Raw genomic sequence first — 18047 nt, 5'->3', positions numbered from 1 at the left:
TTGTTCAAGGAAAAATAAGACATCCTCTGTTAATAAGCCCTGATGCATCTTTTGGAGCAAAAATTAATATAAGACCTTGTCTTATTTTTGGGGAAACAGGGTAAATGAGGGATTGGCAGCCCGTGTTCAACCAGCCAAGCTGCACCCAGAGCTGATATTTGTGTTTATTTCAATCCTGCAGAATCGGGGACAAATAACTTATTGCAGCCAGCACCCCGTGGGCCCGATTCTGCTGATATTTGTGATTACGAGACACAGCTGATCCGTGAATAACAATTTCCTTTGCCATCCATGATTACACTTTGTGTCCATGCATCTGGTATCACATTTTAAAAATTTAGGGAGGTTTCCTAATTAGCATGCTCATTACTCACAAGGAAAGGGTGTATTTTAATATTATAATTACCTACGATTAGTTAAGGATTCGGCTCACACAGGGTTGCCTCCAGTGGTTTCTATTCACACTTTCCACCTTACAACCGCTGTATATTTTTTGTTTGGTTTGGTAATTCTCCTTCTCCACCTGTTAGGGCATGGACTGCCTGAGCTTATGGAATTATTGGCTGTGTTGCTTCTGACAGAATTTGGTCAGAAACTGCTTGTGTAGAACCCACTTATCCTAAGTCAGTTGGCTCAGCAGAACTTCTTCAAGTTGTGAAACTTTGGAATTTCTTTGTCATTGTGTAAAAAAGGCCTCAGAGTCTTCAAGCTGGAAGACCAGGGCAGCTGTGGCCTGGAGATCAGTGAAGGGACAGGACGGGGCTGTTTGCAGCTGTGACATTGGGGGGTAGAATTGTCCAAGTCTTTTCCTGCTGAGGGTCCCTGTCCAGGAGGCACCAGCTCGAGCTGCTCTACGCTACACCTTGGGAATAAATTACTTATTTTAGAGGAATTTCTGGATTCCACGCCTGAATGTCTGCTGTGGGAAACCTGGGGAAAGGAACTTGCCTCACACCACCCTCCAGCTCCCCCGACATCAACGCTCTCCCTCCTCCTGTGTCCCAACCACATGGGGCAACCGTCACCTGCTGGGGAGAAACCGGGATGAGCTGGGTGAAGTAAAAGCACAGAGAGTACAAAACATCTGTTCGTTAGGCTCCAGGGCGTATTTAATCCATTTTGCTTCAGCAAACATTGAAACAAACTTCTCTAATGGGCGGGAAAACCTTAAATGCAACCGCCAAACCCAGCATCGTCCTCCAGCGAGAGATACTCAGGAATAAGGACGGTTGGGAAAAACCTCAGGACACCCCTTTAGATTTAACATTTTATTTCTTGCTGTGGTCGCAGCAGAGAAGGGTGAAGTCTCCGGCAGCCGCTTGGAGAGCGATGAGGAAGGGCAGAGAAAGCAGGGGAGGCAGGGGCCCCTCGGCGGGTGGGTGGTGGGTGCTGAGGGCGCGAGAGGAGTCATGGCTTGAAGTTTCCTCCCCTTCCAGCAAAGGGTCCTTCCCATCTCGCTACTTGTCCTCCAGGAAGGTGCACACCTGGAGGAGATCTGGAAAGGGACGGGGAGAAGGTCAGATCCTGCTTTTCATCCCACCAGCACACACCCCACCATGCCAACAACATCGTTGCATGTGAAATATATTCAGGGTGCCAGGGAAAAATGTGTATTGAGCACAGATTGCACTGCGCCCTGACAGTTATCCTCATTTTGGTTTAAAAAGTTAAACGGGCAGCTACAAGAGAAACTGTCCATGCCTGCGAGGCTGAGAACTGCAATTCACGGGGTTTGTCATGGGGCTGTTGCCATTACCTGATGGATTGCAGGTGTTGAGGCTGGCGACTGAAGCGTAGTATTGATCCCCGAGGAACTCCTTGTACGTGATTCCCTCACGGAGTTTGACCAGACACTTGGTCAAATCTTTAAACAGAAGGTCCTTGGTTTCAGACTCAAACATCTTGAACCTGTCCGTGTCGACTCCTTTTGTCCCAAACAATTTCTGAAACAAAGGCAAAGAGTGTGTAAAAAGTAGAAAGCTGGCAAGATTCAGCTTGCACAAGCCTAGATCTTGGTCCTAGTTCTTCACCCTCATCCTGGAGAGCCCCCAGCTGAGCTCTAGAAATTTAGGACTGAATCTTCTGATGATGTGGTTAGATGAGGAGGCTCTCAGTGGTGACATGACCATTTAACGTCACTGCATGGAGAGCCCATCGGCAGATGCTGCCCACAGGTCCTGTGCCTTAACCATGAGCTGGAAGCAAAAGAAGGTGACTTCCCAAGGCAGCAAACCAGACAGTGGAGCAAATATTGACGTTTTCAGGCTGGTTTAACCTGGCCACATTTACAGCAGTAGCCGTGGGACTGTGTGTGCGCTGGAGGCTGGAAGGCATAGTAAAATATAGCTTTATCTTATTTTGTGAGAAATTCTTGAAGTAAGTGCAAACAATTGATGTGGGGTCACATACATCTGCTTGTGGCTGAGTGAGGGGAGTTCTGAATATGGGCACCTGACCATATATACTCATAAGACCCAATGGAGTCTTGCTTCTGATGTCAGAAAAAACAGCAGTGGTGCCAAGGTCTACTACACTAGAGTTCTCCAGAAAGGAAAGTTACTGTGCATTGGGCCCAATATTAAACAATTTAAAACATTTTTCATTTTAGAGACCAAGTGCAAGGGCAAGGCCAGAGGATCTCGTGTCACACCAATGCAGCGTGACAACAGCAGCCAGTATGATCCAGCTCGGTGAAACTCCGAGCATCATTACTCTCAACATAGAAGCAACCCCAGAACGTTCCTTCCGCTGCCAGCACTACCAACCTCCTGTCTCTCCAGCAGCTCGCGGACTTTCTTTGCTTTCTCGGGACGCGTGACCACAGCATGGGTAGGAACTTTGGCCAGGTGACACTCCCTGTAAGCCATGACATTCGCCCGTCGCCCATCAGTGCACAGCAACTCAAACTGGTCCATCTTCAGATCTTTGGCCCAGTCTTCTTTATTTTTGCCTTCAAAGAGAATAGGTTTGGAGGTTCAGAGCCCTTGTGGAGCAGAAGGACGTTGGCCTCCCCACACCTACGTGAGACATTTGTCCTGCCTGCGTGTGCCCTGGTGCTGGGACACTCAGCAGGTGCGAATGAGGCTGTGAGTAAAACTCAGGAACAATCAACAGGACGAGTCAAACTGGGAGATTTAGTTACATCTCCTTCCCTGCATTTTTTTTCACAAATGAGTGGAAAACTTCAGCCGCTGCTTTCAGAAATGTCAACTGCACCTTTAATTTTTGGGCGAGCAGGGAGCCAGGGTGCTGCACAAAGGTGTGGAGGCAGGCGGCTGGGGTTAAGAGACCATCTAAATAATTGTGTAGCTGAAATTAAACAGTAATTAGTGGGGAAGTGTCTCTGTAGAAATGCCTGGGAAGAGCCATCCCGGGCAGACAGCACCTGCTGATGTTTGAATTTTGCTTCTCCTGTAAAAGGGTTGAGATTGAGAGGATGAGCAGCTAAAGTTTGATATTGCCTTCTGCACTGGGAACAAAAATGATGCAGATAGGGCAAGGCAGCCCTGTCCAGTCTCGTGCAACAGAATAAACACATACCGTCAACGTTCTCCTCGACGATTGAATGTTTAATAAAGGCCACGTCTCCCCGCTCAACCAGACACCTGGGAAATGCAAAAAAAGGCAGGTGATGTGGCTGCTTGAACCCTGGCCCTTTCCCACAGGTTGGATTCTGATCTATATCTTATTTTGTAAAATTAATCTCCAAGGCCAGCCAGGTCTAGCAGCCCTGCCATGAGTATTTTAAGGGTGTCTGAAGCACAATCTTTTAACACATGCTGGAAAAAAACACGTATCCTTCCCACATGATACGTAGCCAATTCATTTCATTGTTTGGCCAGGCTCAGAATTCCTGTTACTTTCTGCAATGCCTGCACGTGTTCGCAGCTTTTTAAAAACACCAACTTGCACCAAAAGGACCACAAACCCCGGCACAGGGTCTCTGCTCTTAGAGGTAAATGAAACAAGATTCATTCTCTCTTTAAATTCATGCAAATCAAATCAAATCTGAATTACTTGGACTTGAGCTGACTCTGAGTGGGTGAAGATGGCGCTGGGGCTGATGTTCAGTCTCTCAGTTTTTTAAAGGACGGCTCATTTCAACTAAGGCAAGTGGCATTTTTAACAGGGGGTGTCTGGTGCCAGCATTTTTTGCGAGTCCCCATCATTTAACGCTCCTTATTCGCGTTAAAAGCCTCGCATTGCTGCCATTGTGGGATGTCTGGCCAAACCCTTGTGTCTCTACAATTTTGCCTGGAGACACCAGGATATTAATTTTACAGAACATGAACATTTTGCGTTGTTTTGCAAGAGGCCGCATAAATTAAAATGTATAGCGTGTGTTTAAGTTACAGATATATATACCTACCTTCAGCACTGGACAAAAAGCAAATTAGCGTCAAGATGAGGCTGTACTTCCTACCTACTTTGTGATTAGCCCCAGGGTACTTGAGAGTGTTGCCACCACCTACCGGAGAGCTCCGGTATATCCGTAGTATTTCTCGTGGCTGCTGGCGACGCATTTCTCCGGCGGGAGCCCCCCGGAGCCCTGGCACAGCTGGCACAGGCGGGAGTTGGGAGGAGACCCGGGAGCACAGCCCTCACTGAAGTATTCATCTGAAGGCAGAAATAGGGGAAAAACAAACAAACAAACAAAAATATCACTTTCCCACACTGAAAAAATAGAGTTTCTTCAAGCAACGCATTCTCACGCTGAATTCGTATTAGTGGTCACGGGAAACGGGCCGTGAGGAGGAGAGCGCTTCAGCGGATGGCGAATTGTGAGCATCCAGTTTTCGCTGGGAAAATTGGTTCTTGCTGAGTTGCACTAGGCACTGTCTTGGCATGAAAAGAAGGATGTTTTTGTGCTGCAAACTGTTCCCAGCTCGCACAGCGCCAGCCCAAGCGTTGGGCAGCAATGCCAGAGCTCTGCGGGACGGGGGGAAATACAGCCAGGAGGATGGAGAGGCTGCTTGTAAAACTTGCTAATGTGTATCTTCTCTTGTGGCTAGAGATTTCCTTTTAATAATTATATGCTTAATTTGCCTCGGTTGATAATATTTCCAGATTATTTCTGTTGGACCCTAATATCAAAAGTCGATTTTCTGAACAACCTCTGAGTCGCAGAATCAATGTAGACTTTTACCTCCTTATTCTCAGGTGGTCAGATCAGTCCCGTTAAGTTTCTTGAGCAAAGATCAGCCTCTGCCTTGCCTTGCCTTGCCTTGCCTTGCCTTGCCTTGCCTTGCCTTCCCTTCCCTGATTCACAAATCCACCTTTTACCTCCACTCCACACCCTGCAGAAGCATCAGGGCATAGGGACCCTGTGGCAGCCTGCATTCCCCTTTCTGGCAACAGCTTTTGAGCTGCTGTAAATCACAGAATCCCAGAATGTCAGGGGTTGGAAGGGACCTGGAAAGCTCATCCAGTGCAATCCCCCCATGGAGCAGGAACACCCAGATGAGGTTACACAGGAAGGTGTCCAGGCGGGTTGGAATGTCTGCACAGAAGGAGACTCCACAACCTCCCTGGGCAGCCTGGGCCAGGCTCTGCCACCCTCACCCCAAACAAGTTGCTTCTCATATTTAAGTGGAACCTCCTGTGTTCCAGTTTGCACCCATTGCCCCTTGTCCTGTCACTGGTTGTCACCCAGAAGAGCCTGGCTCCATCCTCCTGACACTCTCCCTTTCCATATTGATCCCCAGGAATGAGTCCCCCCTCAGTCTCCTCTTGTCCAGCTCCAGAGCCCCAGATCCCTCAGCCTTTCCTCACACAGGAGACGCTCCACTCCATCATCTTTGTTGCTCATCTTCCAGTTTGCACCCATTGCCCCTTATCCTATCATTGGTTGTCTCTCCTCAGTCTCCTCTTGTCCAGCTCCAGAGCCCCAGATCCCTCAGCCTTTCCTCACACAGGAGACGCTCCACTCCATCATCTTTGTTGCTCATCTTCCAGTTTGCACCCATTGCCCCTTATCCTATCATTGGTTGTCTCTCCTCAGTCTCCTCTTGTCCAGCTCCAGAGCCCCAGCTCCCTCAGCCTTTCCTCACCCGGGAGATGCTCCACTCCCTTCAGCATCTTGGTGGCTGCGCTGGACTCTCTCCAGCAGTTCTCTGTCCTGCTGGAACTGAGGGGCCACATCTGGACACAAGATTCCAGGTGTGGTCTCCCCAAGGCAGAGCAGAGGGGCAGGAGAACCTCTCTGACCTACTGACCACCCCCTTCTAACCCACCCCAGGTACCATTGGCCTTCCTGGCCACAAGGGCCCAGTGCTGGCTCATGCTCACCCTGCTGTCCCCAGGACCCCCAGGTCCCTTTCCCCTACACGGCTCTCCAGCAGCTCGTTCCCCAACTTCTACTGGAGCTCGAGGTTGAAGCGAGAGATGTGAAAAGAAACCAAAGTCCCCCAAAGTAGCTGATGCACCATGTCTTACTCCAAAACGCTCACCAACAACCTAAAACTTTGCTCAGTAAAACCTTAAACAACAGAGTCTTCTCCATTTCCCATCTCCAGTTGGGAGGCACATGAAACTTAGAAGAAAAAAGGAAGAATGGGAAGATATTTTTGCACGCTTGGGGAAATGGATACACGACTGGACTCACCGAAATTGCAGTTCCCCGTCTTGTTGTGAATCAAGCCCATGGGGATGTTCCAGCCGGCTGTCCTCCCAACAGCCGTGTGGCACGACTTCTTGCCCTGCAGATTGTTCCACGTGATGTCGCCGTCAGATTTCTTCACAACAGCCACGGCAAAGTAGGAAGCTTTCAGAAGGTAAAATAATAGGGAAGAATTAAGGACTGATCTGAGCATCTCACTGGGAGAGGGCACCTATGAAGAGCGCAGCAGAAATACTTCACACTTATAAGTTATTTGCCACCCAGCGACAACAGAATAATTTACAGGTATGATGCATCTACTCCCACTGTGCTCCTGGGAAATTATGATACCTGACATTTCTCCCCAAAACTCTGACACTTGGGTATGCAAGAAGCATCACACATCATGATTTATTTAGCCAAGGGCAAAAACCTTCCCTCCTCTCCTGCTTCACATTTCTATAAAGAACAATTTCCTAGCGCTACAGCCCAGACCCTGTTTCCATGTTTGCAGCCCTGGCACTGTTACGGTGTGACCGCAACAACTAAACACAAATCTCTGCCAATACTGTATACTTTGCTTTGATATCTGCTTGCAGACCCAGACTTTCCATCTAACTACTAAATTTGTCACCCAAATATTTAATATCTACATTGGCCACAGAGGATTATGTGTGGAGATCAGCCATTTATTCTCTATTCATGACTGCATGTATATTTTATATCTATAATTTCTATTTCTATTTCTATTTCTTATATATATATTTATATCTATTTATATCCACCAGGACAGTTTTCTATCCCCCTGTTGGTAGTAATTACCTGGTTCTCCGGCTGCTTTGCTGCATTCGCGCTCATCTGAGGGAGGGAAAAATAAGAAGATATTACATAAAAGATATGGCAAAACCAAAAAAGGATCAAGCTGACTAATTTCTGGAGAAATTAGTGCATCAGCGGAACAAAGCTCAGCGTCCATCAGCTCCTCTGAGCTTAAACAACTAGTTTTACTGAGGCCGGTGCTAAAGGACATGGACATCACAATTAAAATAAAGAAGAAGAGCTGAAGGTGACTGTTTTCCTGACTGTCGATGTCCCCTGTCTCGGGGCTGTCCCACTGCCGTGGCGAGGAGAGACGTGTGAGCAGAGCTGCCTCCAAGCACGGTGTGTTTTCTGCAGGATGCAGCGCTGAGGCTGCTTTATGTATTTCAGAATAAATCACAGAATTCCAGAATGTCAGGGATTGGAAGGGACCTGGAAAGCTCATCCAGTGCAATCCCCCCATGGAGCAGGAACATCCAGATGAGGTTACACAGGAAGGTGTCCAGGCAGGTTGGAATGTCTGCAGAGAAGGAGACTCCACAACCTCCCTGGGCAGCCTGGGCCAGGCTCTGCCACCCTCACCATGAAGAACTTTCTTCTCCTCTGTCAGTGGAACCTCCTGTGTTCCAGTTTGCACCCATTGCCCCTTGTCCTGTCACTGGTTGTCACCCAGAAGAGCCTGGCTCCATCCTCCTGACACTCCCCCTTTCCATATTGATCCCCAGGAATGAGTCCCCCCTCAGTCTCCTCTTGTCCAGCTCCAGAGCCCCAGCTCCCTCAGCCTTTCCTCACACGGGAGATGCTCCACTCCCTTCAGCATCTTGGTGGCTGCGCTGGACTCTCTCCAGCAGTTCCCTGTCCTGCTGGAACTGAGGGGCCACCACTGGACACAAGATTCCAGGTGTGGTCTCGCCAGGGCAGAGCAGAGGGGCAGGAGAACCTCTCTGACCTACTGACCACCCCCTTCTAACCCACCCCAGGTACCACTGGCCTTCCTGGCCACAAGGGCCCAGTGCTGGCTCATGGTCACCCTGCTGTCCCCAGGACCTCCAGGTCCCTTTCCCCTACACTGCTCTCTAATAGGTCATTCCCCAACTTACAGTGGAACCTGGGGTTGTTCCTGCCCAGATTGAAGACTCTACACTTGCCCTTGTTCTATTTCATTAAATTTCTCCCCGCCCAGCTCTCCAGCCTGTCCAGGTCTCTGGATGGCAGCACAGCTTCCAGTGTCAGCCATTTGTCCCGTGTTTTGAATCCGGAGGGACAGCCCAGGCCGTGCTTACCGTCATAGCTTTCTCCGATCACCGGCACCAAGCCGCACACTCCGGCTGTGTAGACAAAACCTCCATCCAAGCTGATTGCATCTGCTTCACCTTTCTGCAATGAAAAGGGCGCAGTAGTGATGCTGTATGTCCCAGAGCAGAGATGAAACAACGTTGTATGTCCCCAGAGCAGCGTTTTTCAGAAGTCAGGTTGTAAATGAAGCAATTGGTTAAGGGAGAAGGGCTTGAGGCCAAGGGGACATTTAAAGCCACTCCTTAGCATATGGACAGGCAATGTCTCACTGATGCAAAGGGAGTTTTCAAATTGTTCCTCGCCAGATACTTGCAGGCTCTGGCATGTGTCTCTCCTCACCTGTTTAACTGTCAAACAAATTTCTTTATCTCACCTGTCCTTCCAAGTTTGCATTTTATGCTGTCTTTGTGGTCCCGACCCAGCCCTCCGAGCTGCCACCTCCTCGCCCGCACTACGGAACCACTCGTCTTCTAAACAGGCAACCGTTTTACTCTGCTCTTTTCAAAACCTGTATCTTGCCTTCCTTTTACAAATAAAAAGTTACTTCACTCCAGAAAAGTGCTTTTTATTTAGGAAACCTCAATAAATTTTTCTTTGAAAAATGTTAATTGATGAAAAGCTAGTCGAGCCTTTTCCCTGTGACGAGGTTGGTTTCTGCCCACTGGTCTTTCTCACAAAACTGCCAATGTTTTATTTCAAAATCTTCCACCCCTCCGTGCCCAATCTATTCCCAGGCTGAGAGAAGAAATGCCGAAAGGTTCACAGGGAGAAGAAAAGGAAGAAGACACCAGCCATACCATGATCTTCACGATGCAGCTCTTGGTGTCGTCCGCCACGGTGCACTCCACCTCCCCATTGCTCACCACGCTCCAGAGGTCACACTTGCTCTTCTCATTCTTGCCCACCGCGCACCACCGCATCTTTTTTTCCCTGTGGTTGGAGCTCAGCTGGTCTGGAAAACCAGAGGAAAAATAAGCCCAGAGAACAACAAGGCCACCAAAAAACTGAGTCATGAAACCATCTGTACACACAAACCCACTGCTGCCCCAAGTAAGATGTTCATGTTTAATAACTGACGTGAATAGAAGAGATGATTCTTAAGCTGAAGGATGCTCAAAAAAAAACACCTTACAGGTCAGAAAGGAGACTTTCTGCATGAGACAAGCTGTTCACTCTGATTCGTGTTGGCTAAAATATCGCAACCACTAGACCAACCACGTGTTAGTAGTACTTGGTATTGCTGCCTATAATATATTTGGTGTTTCTCCAGACCTCACAGCCCAGACAAACCATGAGAGTAAGACCAGACTGAGCTGGAAAAGTACAACGTAGTTAAGTTTCTGTGAAATGATGTTTAAATAATCTGGTTTTGTGCTACATGAGTCTACGCACTCCTTTCTATAAACGCCATAGCAGCCGAGCCTACCACAGAGACCTCTGAGCAATAATACATTTTAAGTGGATTTTAGAGGTTATTTGTGGAACGTTTGACTCTCAGAAAGCCAGCTGGGCATCGGTAAATGCTTGGTGGGTCCAGATGGAAATAAAAGACACTGTTTCCCTCAAGTGGCCAATCCTGGACCTGGTGTCCTGGCGTGTTCCTTCCTCTTAAGTCCCACAAATGGCTTTTCTAATCAGCAGTTTTGACTATGCCCAGTCCCTACCGCTAGCTGAATAACTGTGGCCAATTTTTGTGGTTGTAATCATGGTGAAGGGACAGGAGGTGGAGTGTGTGTACATTTTCCACCTTTGTTGGTGACGATGTTATTTTGACTTTGGAATCAACTAATTCATTTTGTTGATGTAAGTGAAGGCTGTGAAGACTGTGTGATTTTTAAAGATAATGCCTTTTACAGGAAATATTTTGCAGAGAATAGTGTCTGTGTTTGAAAAATTGCTGTTCTTTCCCTAGATGTATTTGCTGAACCACCTCTTCGGTGCAGCTCCCACTGACGCAACACCAGTATTTCGTGTCTCGCCTACCTTTCTGAAGGCTCTGGATAGCACTGTAGTACTCGAAGCCCAGGTAGAGCTGGGAATCCATCAGTGATGGGATACGCTTCAGACCGATAGCAGAGTCTTTGAAAAGCATGTCTTTGAGGGCTGGTTCCTTCTTGCCAGGTGGCCCAAAGAGATGGAAGCTGCTGCTTGTGCCCACGCCAAATCTTTCCTGTTACAGAGGAAACATAATCAGGAAATGGTTGTATCAAAGCTCTTGGAAAGCTGGAGAGAAGAGGGAAAGCCAGAGGACAGAAGAGAAGGAGGAAGGGGAAGGAGAGATGATGATACCTGTGCCTTTGAGAGGAAGGTCCAGATGTCATCAACCTTGCTATCGTCCCGAGCCACCACAGCATGAGCAGGCACCCTGGCCCAGTGACAGGATTTGTAGTTGTCCACTGGCTGACGAGTGCCATCCAGACACAGCAGCTCGTACTCATCCTTCTCCTCTGGGGCATTTTCTGGAGGAAGAGAGGAACCGTGAGTTACATCAGTATTAAAACAGATAAAAAAAGAGACAGTCTGGGTTAGGTTTGTAATTAATTTATTTATGCAGAAGTTCAGGGGATAATTCTTTGCAGAAGACAGGTTGCACACACCTGCTTTGCACTGGCAGTGGGGTTGTTGTGGTCATATGAAGGCGATGCAGAAAACATGTGCCGGTGAAAGAGAAATTATCACTGCCTCTGTCATAACTAACCCAACAGTAAGAAGATTTATGTGGCAGTAGTGCCGAGACATCCAGGCATGTACAAATAGATTTACAATCACCATGCAAATGGGTTGAACAAGTGAGAGCTGCACATGGTCTGTGAAGGCCAGTAGGCAGCCAGTGTCACGGCTAAAAACAGAGCCCAGGCCAGAGATCACAGGACAATTCAGGTGGGAAGGGACGTCTGAAGATCTCTGGTCCAAGTTCCTGCTCAAAGCAGGGGCAGGTCAGGTTGTTCCTGGTGAATCTTGAAAACCTCCAAGGATGGAGGGTGCACAGCTACCCTGGATGACCTATTCCACTATCTGACTGTCCTCAGCTGTCCAGACCTCTCTTGCTTCAGCTTACCACTAGTGTTTCTCATCTTTCCACTGTCCACCTCCATAAAGATCTTGGCTGCACGTTCTCCTTGTAAGCACAGGCGGGCTGCCCTGAGGTGCCCCCAAAACCACCTCTTCCCCAGGCTGACGAAGCCCACCCTGCTGAGCATCTCCTCACAGGACAAGTGTTCCTGCTCCATGGCCATCTTGGTGGCCCTTCACTGAGCTCCCTGCGTGTTCTGGGTATGCCAGAGCATCTTCCATACCTGACAGATGCAGAGCTGGGGAACTCCTGGGCTGAATTTCCTCCAGAAACCCTCCCAGAGGGATGGGTGAGCATAATTACCCGCACAATTTCTCTCTTTGCCCTTGCTGCGGTAATGTTACAGCTGGCTCTGAGATATAGCATCAACAGTAATACCATTGAATTTAGATCGAGCAGGTTTTCCTTCTTCAAAGAAGAACCCAAAAATAAAAACTAAAAAAAAGTGGACCCCACCACAATCCTGTTTTTCAGTAACAGGGATGAGTCAGCCCACAGTGTGCAAAACATGTTTATGGAGATGAAAGGAGAAGAGGTTTGGGGCAAACCTGGAGAGGATGGAAAGTCTGCATGGTGTAGACTAATTGCAGAATGGAGTGGCAGCAAGAGGTCGGACTGGAAAGGAGAGAACCAAAGGAGATCTCACGGGCCTACCTTGGACAGTTGTGTGCTTCACAAAAGCAACGTCTCCTTTTCCGTCTTTCAGACAGCTGCAGGTGGAAGGAACAGAGGAGATGTTAAAATAAAACCAAAACAAAACCAAAAACCAGATGTGTCTCCTGCTTCAGCACAAACTGCAGTCATGGAGCAATAGTCTTCCCCAAAAAAAAGCTACGCTGGCAGGGAAGGAAATGCCATGGCAGAGAAGTGATGCTCAAGAATCCCAGCTGGACTTAGCGCAACGCTAATGCTGTGTAGTCTTCACTCTGTGCAAAACTGTACAGCCCAGCTGCCTCTCTCATCTCCCATTAACTGCCTGCCTATTGTTGCTAATTGGATCTTTAATTACCAGCATTCACAGTTGTTCTATCAATTCAGTCTCCTCAGGACCCCTTGGTTACAACACAGCCCTCCCTGCTGTAATGACCGCTCGTGTATGTTCCTTTTCCAAAGGAAATATTTTCACTCACTGAAAAGCTCCAGAATATCCAGAATAAGGTCCCGTGCGGGAGCATTTGGTTTTGGCATCCCCCTTGCACTGGCGGCACAGTTTTTGTTCAGTGGTGGCACCAGGCACACAGCTGGCAGAGAAAAAATTGGCCACGGCTATGGATGAGAAAGAAGCAATAGTTGGTCTAAAATTCACTTCTACAAGGACTTGGAAGGGAGGGGATGCCCAAAAAATGTCAGTGACACCACTGCTCTACGAGGCACCTCTGGACCTCTGCAGAAGGTCGGCCAACATGGTTTTCACCGTAACACCAACCATGGGTGAACATCAGCCCATCGATTTCCCCACTTCCCACCTCACCTTGCTCTATGGAGCCCGAGTCTGTGCCGTCCCACTGGATATCTCCCCGGCGGATGAGGGTCCCGATCGGGACGTTCCAGCCCGCAGACCTGCCCAGGCCCGTGTGGCAGGAGGTCTTGCCCCGCAGATTATCAATTGTGAAGTCTGTTCCTTTCTTCACAAGGGCCACGGCATAGTAGCTGATTGTGGAGCCTACAAAGCAGGAAAAAGTAGGAAAGCAACGGAAAAGCAGGAACATTTCAAATCCAGGCAAACCCCTCCTTTCAGAGAATAAAGTGCCACACCTCCAAATAATTAACAACTTTGCTCGAAGACCCATGTTTTTCCTGTTTTCTTAGGGAAGAGCTACACTACCAATATCAAACCAACGCTGTGCATTACAGCTTGTAATGGCAAGTGAACTGAAAATACTGTCACACACGAAGTGCTTTGAGACAGGACAGACGTCAGATGTGCCCATGTTTTTGTAAGGATGCTTCAACGAGTCTTTTTGGCAAATCTTCCTTGGCAAGTCTTTTCTCAAATGCCGTTGCCTACTGAAGTACACATGTAAGCCTTGCAAGAATGAAATTCCACACTAAGTCTTTAAAACTATACTTATTCCATCAGATGCTACAAATGAATAAGGTGACTTAGTTTTATGGGTGGTAGAGACCACAGCCTTACGTTTAATATCTGTATTTTCTTAGCTACTGTGTTGGGAATGGCTCTGCCGTGCTGCTTTGATCCTGAATGCTGTGTACAAAGAGGATGAACTCCAGGGCAGAGGCCAGAAGAGGTCGGGAGCTTTGAACATGCTGGGATTATATGAGGCAAGAAAGACAAAAATGGAGAAATATCTGTTCAGCTCCCAAGAGGAAGATGGGGGAGAGGAAGCATCATAGAGAAAGTGGCCAGGGATGGAGCAACAGAGCAAACTCTTCTCAGCAGGGTTTGCCGCAGACCACTTTTTATGCTTTTCTTCTTCTTTCTGTGCATTGCCTGCATCTGATGCCTCATTAATCTCAACCGGGTGTTCCTCCACAACCACTAATGGCAACGCTGTTTTGCTGTTGCCCGCATAGCAAAAAAATCTTTTTGTTTTGTTTTGTTTTGATGATTGCACAGGAAGATACGCAGGTTATCTGCGCCATCTAGTTCAGTGTTTTATTGACATAGTCCAAGGTCACTGAAAGCAGCAGATATCTGGGACCAGCACGATTTTTATGCCACACTTTGGAATGACCATGATTTCTGCTCCCAGCGCCCTCCTCCCTTGGCCACCACATCATCATGGGATCAGTGGCTTTCATTGCAGCTAATGTCAGAATTGGGACACTGGCTCTTCCCCCTTCCATTGCAGCGACTCTATGGCCATGGGTGATGATTCACATTTTGGTGTAACTTCCCCCCACCCCTTTCCCTCTGGGATCTGGAAACCAGGGACAACATCTCAGACACCCAACGGAAATAATGTGGCAGCTCTGCTTCAAAAGGCTGGCCTGTGCACTACCAGTTTGTTACCACCACTTGGATTAAAAATATTGCATGAAGATGTACCTCCACTTTGTTCGTAGACCTCAGCAGCAATGGGCTTCAGCTTGTAGGGGGCAAGGCCAGCCTCAAAAACTTGACCACCGTCCAAGCTAATACCATCCACTTCATTATTCTAAACAACAAAAAGATTTCGGTCAATAAACAAAGAGCGGGGACACATGAGGGAAAACGTTTCTCTGGAGTCTCTCCCGGATCCTTGTGGATGAGTCCTTCTCTACAGGGGGATCACAGGCACCAACCAGTGACTCAAAGGAAACCCCAACCTTCCCCAAGCTGCTGAAACATCCCCAGTGCCCAGCACAGATATTAATATTTGCTGCTCGCTCACCGAAATGGCTTTTATGCAGTCGAGGTACGTTGATTTCTGCATGCAACTCAACGCAACGCTCTCTTGTTGCATGAGCTCCCGTAGATTATTGCATTTGTTCTCTTCTGCTGAGGATATTGTGCACCATCTGACGCTTGCCTTCTGGGGAGCAGCGAGACACAGAGCTGTAGAAAGAACCAGAAATAAACAGTCTCAGAGAGAGAAAGGCACCATGTGGAGAGAAAAACCGTCTCTGTGAATACACGGTCTCTGGTTCCCTGTAGTCCTGGCCTCGGGGGATGGATATCCCTTACACATGTAAGTCATGCAGAAAGGCTGTTTCTTTCTTGTCTGACATGTGGACTTTCAGAAATCATAGAATCATAGAGTAGTTTGGGTAGGAAAGGGCTTTCAAAGGTCACCTAGTCCAACATATGGGAGGATCACTCCTGTCCCTGGATAATGGATGTCACGGCACCGTGAATCAAGCAGCCTGAGCTCACAGCAACATTCACAGGAGCAGAAGAACAAATCCAGACAGTTGAGTAGAAATTGAACTCAAGACTTTGCAGAAATTGAGAGAAAAAGGCAGTCTGCTGAAGCAGTGTCTCTGCAAATAACCACCGAGGGAGAGCAGCTCTGACCTGGCCAGAATATATCCAGTACATTGCCGCATATGACCTCCTTGGCAGCTGGATGATCTGATCTATTTAACTGTCTCTTTACATGTCATCTCCTCCACTACACCCATAACAGATATGCCATAGCACCTCCACAGCCCTCTCTCCTTAGAGTCCCCCAGCCAGAAAATGAAGCTGACTGGCTGCTCTGGGCGACTGGAACAAAGCAAAGACCTCAAGTGGACACAGATTCATGCCTTCTTCTGCAATCTAAGCATCAGAAACTTTGGAAACTTGCAGTTAAAGTTCCACTTGCGCTGCACAATTCACCTTAACCCTACCCCTTCCAGGCAGGACTGTACGCACAGCTCGCTCCCTCTAGACCCTTCGTGGCACATCTCATCCAGAGATCTCCAGTTTAACTTGTGTTGTTTCCACTTTCTCTTTCACCTCTGAAATATTCTCTCATACTTGATTTTTGAGCTGCAACCCTGCCAGCCTCTTGGCTCCTTCCGTGCAGGGGAGGAGCAGAGTCTCTTCGCCGTTAACAAGACATCCTTGTGTGCTAGCACTCAGCAAAGGTGCTCGAGGACTTCCAGATGTTGGTGGCACGGGGAGCACTTCCCACCCAGGACATTAATCACCACCACGCTTTGTGGGGGATCAGAAGAGACTTGCTGCCTCCTCCAAGAATGGGAACCCTCTTTCCTTTCCGGGGCGGGTACAGACAGCAGCAATCTCTCTACCTGTGCATTACCTGCTGAAACCATCAGCAGAGAGAGAGGAGAGAAATAACCCTTTCAAGCAGAGCCAGCTCTGGAGCAGCACAATTCAGGCATAAAATACACAGGAGACCGAGCAAAGCGCAGCCACAGCAGCAGGACGGAGCAATGCAGGAGGGGAGAGGGGAGCATGCAGAGTCTTTCATTATTTAAGCTCTATTTTATTGTCATTGCCTTCAGGTCTAACCCAACGCATGCAGGCTTGGCATCGAGGTCTTGTTCTAGTTTCTCCCCCACTGGCTGAGCCCCAGCTCCTCTCCAGGAATTTGCGGGAGAGTGATTTTTGCCTTCACCCAATGGCAGCAGGAGCAGGGACCCTCCCTGGTAGCGGGTACCGAGCATCCCTCCTCCTTGCCAGCCGGGTGCTCAGCAGCTCGGGAACTGCAAACCTCCCTCTAGCCTCCACGGGCTGCCCCGAGTGAAAAAATGCTGCTCCAAACACCATCCTCGGTGACAGAAATCCACAGCAAGCATCTGTCAGGAGCTCCTTGGCTTTTGCATCCTTAACAGCTGCCTGGGTCTGGCACAGGGTGCGGCTCTAAACCAGCCTGGTCTAGGGGGAAAGCCTGGGGTCCTGGGTAGTTTGGACTCTTCCCCCGAAACTGCTTCTAGCAGACACTTACCCACTATCCCAAAGGACAGCACGGTGGAGAGTAAGAGTTTCATGCTTGAGCGGGGAGGTGGGTGCCGAGGAGGGGGTGCAGCAGCCTTGGTCACAGACTGTCCCCTCCAGGTCTGTGATGCCTCTGGAACTGCTTTCTCTCCCTTTTATAGAGGAATGAGCCCTGGCTGTGTTTGCAGAAGCAATGACCTAACACTGTTTGTCCTTCCTCGTTTCTCAATAGTTCCTAAATCGCCCCCCCTGCCTGGATCAGCCCATTTTTAGGAGCCTTTCACTTTGGCACTGAACTCCTCCGTGGGCAGGAGTCAGAGCAGGGCAAGGTGCTTTTCATTTTACAAGGTACTTCAGACGGAAAATTCCCAAGTTGTGACATTTGAATTCCCCTGCAGGCTGAAACACCACAGGAGAGGCTATTTTCTTTGTCCTATCCACCCCCTGCCTTGTCTCAGCCTAATCTCAGAAAGTCCCTGCTGGGTCCAGCCCTGAATTTTGCATGTTTGCCAGTAAATGCTGCTGTTGTGCCCATCACCCTGTGGCTTGCAGCACCCTGCATGCCTGCCCACTCCTTCATGCTCTCTTGGCAACGGCAATGGGGTTGAAAAGCAGAAAATGTTCCTTACACTTGATCTGGCCAGCTCCTTGCACAAGCAAAGAAAGCTGATGACAGCCAATAGGCAGCTCAATAAGTCTCATCCCATTGCATCGCTCCTGGTTTATCTCCCTGCAGCCAGGACTGGTGCTGTGTCCAGCTCTGGGTCCTCAGCACAGGACACACATGGACCTGCTGGAGAGAGGGGCCAGAGGAGCCCCAGGAATGACTTGAGGCTGGAACAGCTCTGCTGGGGACAGGCTGAGAGAGCTGGGGTGTTCAGCTGCAGAAGAGAAGCTCCAGGGAGACCTCGGTGTGGCCTTTATGGACTTAA

General features: G+C 48.7%; 1 protein-coding gene across 1 annotated transcript; it reads right to left on the bottom strand.

The window, feature by feature from the left end:
- Positions 1-1457: 1457 nt before the first annotated feature.
- Positions 1458-17168, bottom strand: TF (transferrin; the record flags this gene model as incomplete). Its single annotated transcript, XM_080350037.1, has 17 exons — positions 1458-1495; positions 1757-1943; positions 2766-2950; positions 3541-3605; positions 4473-4617; positions 6605-6763; positions 7421-7456; positions 8701-8794; positions 9511-9665; positions 10697-10883; positions 11003-11172; positions 12441-12496; positions 12917-13052; positions 13258-13449; positions 14797-14905; positions 15122-15285; positions 17126-17168. 17 exons carry the CDS (start codon positions 17166-17168, stop codon positions 1458-1460), a joined length of 2121 nt encoding a protein of 706 aa, XP_080206163.1.
- Positions 17169-18047: the final 879 nt, after the last annotated feature.

Source organism: Nesoenas mayeri (genome assembly GCF_963082525.1).
Source record: "Nesoenas mayeri genome assembly, chromosome: 9".
In the NCBI taxonomy this organism is placed as follows: domain Eukaryota; kingdom Metazoa; phylum Chordata; class Aves; order Columbiformes; family Columbidae; genus Nesoenas; species Nesoenas mayeri.
The sequence above is the reverse complement of the archived record's forward strand: the minus strand, read 5'-3'. Positions and strand labels throughout refer to the sequence as shown.